The 11702-nt window shown below is 43.4% G+C and overlaps 1 protein-coding gene across 5 annotated transcripts in view; it reads left to right on the top strand.

The window, feature by feature from the left end:
* Positions 1 to 11702, top strand: part of LOC135203053 (two pore calcium channel protein 1-like) — a 734396-nt gene that overhangs the window by 95776 nt on the left and 626918 nt on the right. Inside the window, exon 1 of one of the 5 annotated variants that reach the window (XM_064232648.1) lies at positions 43 to 172. The exons of 3 other annotated variants lie outside the window; for them this stretch is intronic. Coding sequence is in view for 1 of the 2 variants with exons in the window: in XM_064232645.1 (XP_064088715.1) it covers positions 50 to 172 (123 nt within the window). In the remaining variant the exon portion in view is untranslated. Of the gene's footprint in view, positions 1 to 42; positions 173 to 11702 lie in introns of those variants that run through there. One more of the 5 variants, XM_064232645.1, reaches the window with a different exon arrangement.

The following is an 11702-nucleotide window of genomic DNA, read 5'->3' as shown; positions in this document are numbered from 1 at the left end:
GGCTTCACCCTGCTTATGTTTGTCCTCACACAATCCATTGCAGATTACAATGTCTGTGGAAGTGGCCATTCTTTGCTTATATCTTTTTCGACTAGCTCACATCAGCATCTTCACTCCTCTCACAAGGTTTTGGTCAGACACAAGCATATTTTTTATTTTTGTCCTAGTCGCGGTAAGTAAATCATTACGTAGTATCTTTTATAACCTTGAAGCTTTTTGAAATCTCAAGCATTTTCAGTTCACAAAATTTTACTTCTCCAGCTGTTTGATTGAGAGCATTTTGCTTTAGTTAACATGGTATTTTAGGAAAATGAGATTGTGTAGTGCAGGATCTTGGAAAACTGTCTAGTATATTATGATATTTATGACTTGGGTACAGTTTCCATACATGTTCGAGAAAACAGTTTATTTTTTTGAAAACTGTTTTATAATAGTACTCATGAATTGTTCCTACACAATATACAAACCCTCAGTCCTTTACCATAGGAATACGCTTACGGCGAAGCTGGAACATGGCATTAAAATTCATGAACAAGAAGGTGATTAGGCAGTAACTACTGTGTCCGGTTAAGGCAGGTCTCTTGAATGGAAGAATTGCAACCTCTTCTTTCAACTGTCTTCCAATGATGACAATATTTTTCATGAGCTCATTGTTGACTGTCGTTAATCTTGATTTTCCCGGTTGTTATTCTGATCAATTTTTGAATATATACGTGTTTGATAATTAATTAATTATAGCATAACAAAAGGGATTTTGACGAAGGAAAAATCTATTCTGGGTGATTGGCTCGTGTCGCCCTATGAAAGTATCCTTAATATCATTCTTTCTAGGTAAAATTAGCCTAAAATTACCAGAGAAAAACAAAATTAAGAAAATGTCAGTAAAACTGACTCGCTCACTCTTAAAAAGAAGTGTCGGTATGATAATAGGGGCGAGTGTGGAACACCTACCACGAGACAAACACCAATTAGAACTTCCTATTCAGAATCCCCCCAAGAGAGAGCTGATACCAACGGGCGATGCAGCCTCTACTACTACTACTAGAGGAGCGCCACGGACAGCAGCGCCCCTAGCGGACATCCTTAATTAAAACAGCTAAATACATCTTGTCCTGCAAGGGGGGGGAAAACAAACCATAAAATGGGGGGGTTTCATAGGGCGACACGAGCCAATCACCCAGAAATAGATTTTTCCTTCGTCAAAATCCCTTTTCTGGGCTCAGCTCGTGTCGGCCTATGAAAGAAGTACCAGAGAAACAGACAAGATGGGAAAAAAGGAACAATGAAAAACACAGTGTAAAAAATGATGGATATAATATAAGTAAATCAATTACAGCATACAAACTAAGCACTTAAACTAACTATACTAAACAGTAAAATAATAGAACGTTAGTAATCTTAAAGTACTTAAATGGTCAATTACAGTAAATTTACAGTGCTGCATGTAATATAAAGAAAAAAGGGGAGATTTACCTTAACTTAACAATAACAAAATATACAAACTCATGTGTCCTACCCTAGCATAAAAAATAAGGGTAGGTACACTGAAATCCATCATTAATACAATATTGGAAAATATTATACAAACACATTGTGTCTACCCTAGCATAAAAAATAAGGGTAGGTACATGAAGTTCATCATAAATACAAAAATGGTGAATATATACAAACATATTGTGTCCTACCCTAGGCATAAAAATAAGGGTAGGTACATTGAAGTACATTATCAGTACAAGTGTGGATGTCCCTAGCAAAAAAATAAGGGACAATCCACTATATGATTTTAACGGCTAAGGCTATGATATTTGAGTAGCCTGCGATAGGGTGAGGCATGTTGCTGATGTAGGTAGAAAAGGAGACCTGGATCTATACTACAACTACTATACAGTATCAGGGAAACTATGTTTCCCGCTGCTACTGCTGAAAACTTTAAAGATTCCAAGGACTTTAGATAATGCCGTTTAAAGACTGTCGGGGATTTTCCATCCAGTATACTTTCTAAGATCCTCAAAGTTCATATGTTTTGAAAATAATTAACTGAGGTGGCTACTCCCCTGATATTCATGTGCTTTGGGAATGACTCAGGGTTGGCTTGTTTAATGAAGTAAAGGATTTGCTGTCTAATGCTTTCACTGACAAAGTATCCACCACCTTTCTCTCATGCCAAGAGAGCACCTGAAGATCTTGAAGAAGTACGAGATAGAAAGGCTTCCTGAGTTGATACTGGCAGAGAGAAGGATCCTGTGGAAGTGGATAACCTTCCAAGGAGCCCACTTGCAAAGAGGATCCTCATTTTTTGGCATAAAAAGCTACAATCCGGAGCAAGTAGAACTTCTCCTGATGGGAGGAATTCCACATGACCCGCATCCCTGGATAGAGCCGACAGTTCTGAAATTCTAGCTCCTGAGGCTAGGCTTAATAAGAATAATGTCTTCCTCAGGAGCATTATGAATGTACAAGATGAGTTGTCAGTATCTGAAGCTAGTTTGAGGACATCATTTAAGAACCATGACAAAGTGTAGTAGGCCTCTGAGAAGGTCTAAGGTCTAGCACATGCTTTAGGGATAGATGTGAAATAAGATTCAGTCAGATCTATCTGAAAACCTACTTGAAAGATTTTCTTCAAAGCCGATTTATGAGTGGTAATCGTGCTAGCTGCTAAACCTTTTTTCGAACAAGGATCTGAAAAAAGGATATAGCCAAATTAACTGTCATGGTTGTAGTGTTCGATTCTCTCAAGAAAGATGCTAATTTTTTAACAGCTGAGTCATATGTCTATGTTGATCTCTCTTATCTGATTCTAGGAAGAGAATATTCTGTGGATCAATATCAGCATCTTTATTAGCCACAAACTTCATGAAGTCCATAAAGTTAGGGTCTGGAGAGTTCCTGAGGAAGCGAACACAGTCCTCATTTGTACTGATTGTGATAGCTTGGGATTGGGGATCCGTTGAGGTCGGAGACCCAATTCCAGAAGAAGAGGATACCAGTTGCTCTTGGGCCAGTCCGGTGCAATCAGAGCTACTATCCCTTTGAAAGACCTTAGTTTGCTTAGGACTTTCAAGAGAAGATTCACTGGAGGAAAAACATAAATTCTCCTCCACTGATTCCAATCCAACGACAGGGCGTCCGTGGCATAAGCCAGAGGGTCCAGGTTGGGGGCCACATAGCAAGGGAGCTTGTGGTTCGCTTGTGAGGCGAAGAGTCCACTTGGAGACCTGGGACTCTCAGGCTTACCCCACTGGAATGACCCGACGTCCAGAGACCACTCTGATTCCAGAGGAACTGACCGGGACAGAGCGTCTGCTATCACATTCCTTACTCCTGCCAGGTGAGTGGCAGACAGATGCCATTTGTGTTTGTTTGCTAATGCAAAGATGGCTATCATGACATGATTCACATGCTTGGATTTGGACCCTCCTGCCTTACCCCTTCATGTCTTAGGGGTTGGCATCAAAGGTGTTTACATAATCCGTTATCACCTTATCTCACCCTTTGATATTAAGGACAAGACAGTAGTATATTTGTTATTGATTTCTCTCTCTCTCTCTCTCTCTCTCTCTCTCTCTCTCTCTCTCTCTCTCTCTCTCTGTTATGGCTGTACATATATATTTTTAATGGTAAATTGTTTAAGATGACTTTTGAAATGATATAATAATATAATCTCAAAAGATTAATACATTAAGAGGAAAGTAATTTAAGGAATATTTGAAATGGGATGTTATTTAAGGTATACTTTTAGTGTTTGAATTTTCAAGATAGGCAGATATAAGCATTTTTAGAGGGGTTCTGAGTATTTGCAGGTTTTAACTATTAGTGAGGGGGGTCTGGTATACATCCCCTGCTAATAAGGGGGTTCCACTGTATATTGAACAACACCCACATTTCACCAGTACAGGAAATAAAAATAAATGCAGTCTCGATGTCATCTCATTAGATACTCGAGTTCCACAGAAAGGTGTTGTCATCTTCATCCTCATCGTCGTCTTCTGCCGCCTCCTCCCCTTCTCCTAGACTTAGTTGGTCTAAGAAGTGGAAGGTAGTCTCTTTGTCCCTAAGAAGCTCTGCCAAGGGACTAGGGAGGGTCGCTATCTTAATCCTCCGGGGCTAGGACCATTTATGCTTACCCCTGGGTAGTGTTTCTGGGAGCCACAGGAGCGCAGACTTTGATTTGTGTTCCTACCACTGGGTTTAGATATCCATCTTTATAACTAGTACATACTGCATCAGAGAGAGCTTGTTCGTGAGACACTCTGAATGTACAAGCTTCTGTGTGGGATTGTGCATCCAAATTTGGTGCTGGAGAGAGGAGAGACCGCTCACCGTCCTGATTCTGGCACAGGACAGGAGAAGGGTGTGAGTCATTTAGTGACTTGCCCCTGCTTTTCATCACTAGCATTAGTGTGCTTCAAGTTCTTTAGATGTCTATCTTTCAAGACATTCTTTATGTGAGCTTTCAACCTCGGAGAAGACGGTTGCATGGTAAGATGCTAAAAGTTCTCACCCACCAATGCCGCACTCAACTCCGCTCAGCTCTCGCTCGCATGAATGAGCTAGTTGATGAAAAAGAATGCTCTGTTTGGTGAGTGAGAACCTCCACTTGAAAGAATGCTCTGTTTGGTGAGTGAGAACCTCCGCCCTCCCTTCAGAACCATGTTTTGTTGAGGTGAATACGTTTCTTTAAGTCTGTGCATTGTCATCATCACCGCAAGTTGATGATCACACGCATTATCACCCCCTCCTGTTGGTTCTGCCAGAAGGGCAGGCAAGAGCATTCAATCCTCCTCTCTCTACTTCTGGGTTACACAAGGGTGGATGAGGGAAGAAGAGGAACTCTATGGAGTCTTCATCCCAGTTTGGTTGTGAGGGCCTTATGTTCCTGGTTCAGTCTTAGGATCTCACCGGACATGCGCTCAAGCTGTTCAGGATGGGTATCGCTAGGTAACAACCAGTTCGGTATGAACTAGTCGTCTTTGGTGTCCTGTTGTCACCATAGAAACCTTGCTTCGGGACAGCTTCACCTTCACTGTCTTTATTAGAGAATGAAAGAAGTCTGCTGCCAGTCCTTATTCTTTTTTTCTTTCAAAGGTAAGGAAAGAATTAGGCTGGTGCTCGATCAACTGGAGCTTATGAATATACAGTGGACCCCCATATTTGCACTCATGTATTTGTGCTTTTCTCTATGGACCATAGCTACTTAGTATTTGCTGGAAATAAGCATATTCGCTGTATTTTTCTATGAGCAATATTCACAGATCATTGTATTTTCATATCAGTTTCATGATTAAAAGCATTTTTAGCGGGTTTTTATTAAGTTTGAACTAACAAAATAGGCCGTTCATAGGATTTTTATATAGGTTCTAAGTATTCATGGATTCTAGCTATTGCTGGGGGGTCTGGAATGCATTCCCCGTGAATATGCTGGGTCCACTGTACTTGTATATTCTCCTCGTGCCATGCGACTGTTATCAGTTGCACCTTCATGAGTAATAGGCGCATACCCGTAGGTTAGTTCTTCTGGTGTGTGACTGAGACGATAAGTACCTTCTCTTAACCTGAAAACTCAGAACAGCCTTTCAGGCTGGTTTTGGTTTTGAGATAACCAGTGGTATTGATTAGCAACAACACCACTGAACAGAGGGTTTCATTCTCTTCTGTTTCATTAATAAGCAGGTGCTCGAGTGTGTCTGTAGTGCAAGGAGTCAAGTGAGGGGCAGAGTCTGTCTTCTCACAGAGATATTGTTCGTTTTAGTATTATTTCTCCTCTGTCGAGGGTTAAGTGCTAATTTGAACCTCTCTGTCTGGCCATCACAGACATAAGTTTCTGGATGGCTTTTGATTCTCGCTTATGCTTCCTGTCTTGTGCTCCGCATACGCCATTGCGAGAATCATCAGACAGCGTTATGTCTCATTAGACTCAATCATCTTTCTTTTTTACCCCACAGTACAACAGAAGTCTGTAAATCTTCTGTTTGTTTATTTGTATGGTGTTTTTACGTTGCATGGAACCAGTGGTTATTCAGCAACAGGATCGACGGCTTTACTTGACTTCCGAACCACGTCGAGAGTGAACTTCTGTAACATCGCACTGACCCATGGGCCACTGCAATGATTCAGAATGATTTTTTCAGACAAATACAGCAGTTTTGTTGTGGCGGGACAACAAGCTTAAAAGTAAGCGGCAAATCCCCCCCACGTAAACTTAATCTATCTGGCTGCCCAACTCACCCTCAATCACACTTTCCTCTTTACACTACAGAATACAGCAGAACAATTGACCCATACCTACACACAGAACATAAAAAACACAAACACATGTAGTTACCCAACTCCAGATACTCAGGGCTAGGCTGTGCTGTCCGCTGGATATAGGCTAGCCGAGACACAACCACCGCCGATAACCAAACACAAACCAACCAACCGAGACCCACAACCCCACCACAACTTAACAACCCGACAAATCATTGTGTATACGAGCGTTAACAGCCCGAAAGAACACAACAACCACACGACTTACCCCAGCACAACAACCTGCCAGCACCAACACTGCCCCAACCACCACTCACAGACACTGAAACGCACCTCTTCAACCTCACCACAACCATACAGACACACGTGCAACAACTTTACACCTCCAAAATCAATCAAGTAACATATCAACTGGCCATCAGCAGACAAGACTGCTGCCAAAACCAACTGTATGCCTTCAACAGACGCCTTACTGCTTACGACTTCCGTAACAGACTCCCCCACTGATATCCTACACAACAGAGCGCCACAACAGACACGCTCACAACCGCCATTCAACCAATCCCTCTCTCTCTCACGCAACCCTTGGAGACGTCGTCAGATATAGACTACCATCATTACTCCTCCATATTGTCTTCTATATACATTTTTCTAATTTGTAAGTGTTCAACTAATAGCTGTTCACCCTGAATTGGAATGAATGTCAGATGAATTTGCCTGTTGCCTGCCCTAATAGCTCTGTTTTCAGGGTGAAGAGAAGAGTTCCTCCCTGAACTAGCCTTTGCAGTGATTAGAAGCAGTTCATCAGGCAGTACAGTCCTTATGTTTACACAGTTAACACTTCCAGTGTGGCGGGATCACAAGCTAGAAAAAAAAAGTTGCAAAACCCTCCCCACAATAACCTAATCACTCCAGCTACCCAACCCACCCCAGTCACACTTTCTTCTTAACACAACAAATAGAGCAGGATAATTGACCTATAGGTACAAAAAACAAAACAAAAACAACACAAAACACACGTATGTACTTACCAACACTCCATATACTCCAGGCTATCCTGTGCTGTCCGCTGTCGAGGTCGCAGAGATACCAACCACAACCCAGAACCACGACCCACAACCAAAACAACACAACAACAAAAAAAGGAACACAACAACAAAACAGGAACACAACCACAAACCAACAACAACACCTAAAGACCACAACCCACAACTCAACAACAAACAAGAAACACAACCACAACCAAACAACACAGCAAACAACCAAGGAACAACCACAACTTCACACATAACAACAAAAACTCAACAACACAACAAAAGACCAATGCACAAACAATTACCAACACAAAAAAAACAACACAAAAAAGGCAACATACACACCCACTAACAACACGAACAACAACCCTCAACTACAACAACTCACATATAATAACAGGAACTCACATACAACTCAACAAAGACCTCACAGCACAACAACTCTTAAGCAACAATATCAACTGACAAAACAACAACTAAACAACAAACAAAACACAACTTAGCTGACTTTCAATTCCTCCAATAAACTGCTGTCCAAACTACTTATCAACACCAGCTCTCACCAAAGACTGACTCAAAAAAAAACTCAGAACTCTGATCTCTACCAGCAGACAGACAACCCAGCCAGAACTCACTAACAGCCAATACAGTCGTTAACTAGATTAAAGAGAAAACCTTCGGGTAAAACCTTGCTTAAAAGCCAATCAGACACAAAGCCAAGGCCTGGGCAGGTGCCAGAGGTTCATACACATATTAACCCTAGGCCTTAAGGAGAGAACTCTTCCCATTGCCCCTCAAGTCCCATCCCTTCAACGTCTTGAGATCGGATACCTCATAAGGTACCGTAGGGATGGCTGGAAGGTTCCCCTTTAGTCAGCAAAGACCTGTTCAACACGATTATTTTAAATCAGGTCAGTGGTCTTGCTAGCTTAGTCAGTTCAGTTGCAGCAAGGTTTGAAAGGGTGTTTTTTTTTTTTTTTTTTTTTTTTTTTTTTTTTTTTTTTTTTTTTTTTTTTTTTTTTTAAAGTTTAGGTGCACAGACTCACTGATTGTAGGTCTCAGACAGGAGTTCGGCAGTTCCGGCACCTCTAGTAAACTGGTGCAAGGTCAGAGCATGCCTGACGGGTCCACGCTCCCTCCGTTCCACCCTGGTGATCCTTGGAGGGTAGTGAACTTCGCTCCGTTTGTCAGCGGGATGTTGACTGCAGAAGTTTGTGGTACACATAGACTCGAGGATTTCGAGTTCTTCCCCGAAAGGTTATGGCCACCATTTATAGGTTATGTTAGGCTTATGGAGGCAGCTTCGATTAGGGAGGACAAGGTCTCCAAGGGGACTGTTATCCATTCTAGCAATCAGGCTCATCAAGTATGGATATGGAACCTAGAAGTGGATCTGCTCTAATACTAAGGTAACAGCATTTAAAAGCCCTTTCACGATGTTTACGTCTGATGACGGGAACTCCTTACCTTTTTCATAAAAGGTAGCAGGACTTACCCATCAGGCAATGACTCGGGAAGAACCCCAGCTTAGCGAGACAGATCCCACATCATTGCTACTCCCAGGTAGGGAGAATTTGTGGGAAGTTTGCCGGCTACATTCTCGGTAGGCAAGCTTAAGCCAAATTGTGCAATCAACTTGTTTAGTGAGCGCCTCTGTCAGACGCACTAATCCAAGCTGAATTTGATGCTAGGACACGTCCTGCAAGGTCTCTTAATTCTCTAGTGATGACGGAGACGGCGGCTCTGGAGTACGCTCATGAACCGCTGTTTAAGGTCATTGCGGAGTAGTTACTTTTAAGCATGCAATGTGACTCGTACGGCTTTGCGGTTACTAAGAGAAATGGCAGGAAGCATGTTCTGTCCGAGGCTACGATCAGGCACGAACCCAAACAACAATTGCTTCTGGCTTCCTCAATCTGGGGTGCAGATCTCTTCCCAGCTTCGGCAGTAAACAAGGTTCAGAACGAGGCATCACGTTTTAATCAAAGCATCAGATTGCGTTGGGGCATTCCTTTCAAAAGGAAATTAGAGTCTTCTTCCTCCAGTTTTAGGGCTAGGAAGGGTCAAGAAGCGGTACCAACCTTTCCACAAGTTTCCACAACAGCATCCTGTGCTACAAGCTGTTCTAATTTCAGCAAGTCCCCAACCTTCATCTTCTAAGGCTCAGCCTCGGCAACAGCATCAATTTGTCTTCCTTTCGCCGTCGGCTAGCCAGCAGGTTCCCCACTGTATTCAGTGTCGCCTGCTTTTAACCCGGTCTATGAGAATCGGGTATTTCAACCTTTTACCAAGGTTGCTAGGGGTTGCAGGGCTAGAGGCCCCTTTCGTCAGCGTGGAGGAACTGGAGCCCAAGGGTGATCTAGAGGTGCATGGTCAGGAAAGGAACCCGACCCTCATCATCTCAATGAAGTTCCTCAAATAGGAGGCAGGCTGTATCTCTTTTAACATCGTTGGGGGTTCAGCAGCTGGGCGAAAAGCATAGTATCCATCTATCAGCATCCAACCCAAGGGTTGATGGATTACTCCAGGGATCTTCTCCAGAAGGGAGCAGTCTCCGGGACAAAGAACTTGAAATTTCAGAGTCGTCTATTCAGTGTCCCAAAGTAAGGGACCGACCAAAGAAGGGTGATCTTAGACTGGTCCTGTTTAAACTTGTACATTCCTTGCGACAAGTTCTAAATGCTGACCATCTCTCAGGTACGGGCCTTACTTTCCCGTGGGGGCGTCACCACCTCTATAGATCTTACAGATGCCTATTATCATGTCCCGATGGCTCGGCACTTCCATCCATTCCTGGGCTTCAAACTAGGGAAAGAAGCCTATTCCTTCAAGGTGATGCCCTTCGGGCCGAATATAGCACCAAGGGTTTTCACGAAACTGGCGGAGGTAGTGGTGCAGGAGCTAAGGTCTCAGGTTTTATTGGTGGTGGCGTACCTAAACGACTGGCTAATCTGGGAGATGGCCAAAGACAAGTATATGAAAGCCACGGACGAGGTCATATCTTTCCTGGAATATATAGGGTTCAAGATCAACAGGACCAAGTCCCGATTGGCCCCAGAATCCAAGTTCCAGTGGCTAGGTATCCATTGGGGCTTGGATTCACACAATCTTTCCATTCCATCAGGGAAGGGGATGCCAAGGTAACAAGCCAATTCTTAAAATGCAAAAAGGCTTCGAGAAGAAATCAGGAGACGATCCTAGGCTCGCTCAATTTGCCCTCAGTCACAGACGTCCTGTTGAAGCCAAGCTCAAGGACATCAATCGAGTTTGACGTTCAAAGGCCAATGCCAAGTGTTTGCGACAAGTTCGGCCGGGTACCTCTGATTACCAAGGAACTTCTACGTCCATGGGCCAATGGCCGAAAACCTAACCAAAGAGTTACAGTTGCAATTCCCTCCCCCCCGTCCCTACTGGTGCATACAGTCGCATCACTGTCAGGTTGGGGAGGTTATTCACAGCACGACAAGGTTCAGGAACTTGGTCACCTCAGCTCCAAAAGCTTCACATCAACATCCTGGAAGCTATGGCAGTGTTTCTGACCTTAATGAAGCTCCGTCCTCCGGAGGAGACTCATATCAGATTGGCTCTCGACAGTGCGGTAGTGATACACGGTATAAACACAGGTGGTTCAAAGTCAAGTCATGTGAACCACGTGGTGATAGCAACTTTTTCTCTAGCTGACAAGAAACACCTGGCATCTATCGGCTACCCATCTGGCAGGAGTCCCACAATGTAGTAGCAGACGCACTGTCCCGTCGAGTCCCCCCTGGAGTCAGAATGGTCACTGGACCAGGAATCCTTCAAGAGGGTTTGTAGGAGAGTACCGGGTCTGAAAGTAGATATGTTCGCTACAGGGGCAAACCACAGCTGCCTTGTTACGTAGCCCCAAATATGGACCCTCTAGCATACGCTACGGACGCCTTGAGTATAGGTTGGAACCAGTGGAGGGAGGTTTATTTTTTTCCCTCCAGTGAACCTTCTCCCGAAGGTGCTGCACAAGTTGAAATCCTTCAAGGGTCAGGTGGCTCTCATAGCTCCTTACTGGCCCAAGAACAATTGGTTTCCCCTTCTCTGGACTAGGTCTTCGTCCTCACCCTCTTCCGGACTTGAGGCTGTCGCAACAAGTTCAAACGGTGACTGTGTTCGGTTCCTCAGGTCTTCACGAACCCTATCTTTATGGATTTCATGAAAGTTTGCAGGTAGGAGGATAGGGGACATTGATCCACAGAACATTTTGTTCTTGGAGTCAGACAAAAGAGAATCTACACTTCGCCAGTATGGTTTCAGACAGTTAAACAATTGCCTACATTTCTCAGGGAATCAAATGTCAAAGTAATGACAATGAAACGTGGCTATAACATTCTTCAGGACTTTATTCGAACAAGGCTTGGCAGTTGCCACAATAACAACCACTAAGTC

This window comes from Macrobrachium nipponense, chromosome 33 (assembly GCF_015104395.2).
Source record: "Macrobrachium nipponense isolate FS-2020 chromosome 33, ASM1510439v2, whole genome shotgun sequence".
NCBI lineage: Eukaryota > Metazoa > Arthropoda > Malacostraca > Decapoda > Palaemonidae > Macrobrachium > Macrobrachium nipponense.
The sequence above is the reverse complement of the archived record's forward strand: the minus strand, read 5'-3'. Positions and strand labels throughout refer to the sequence as shown.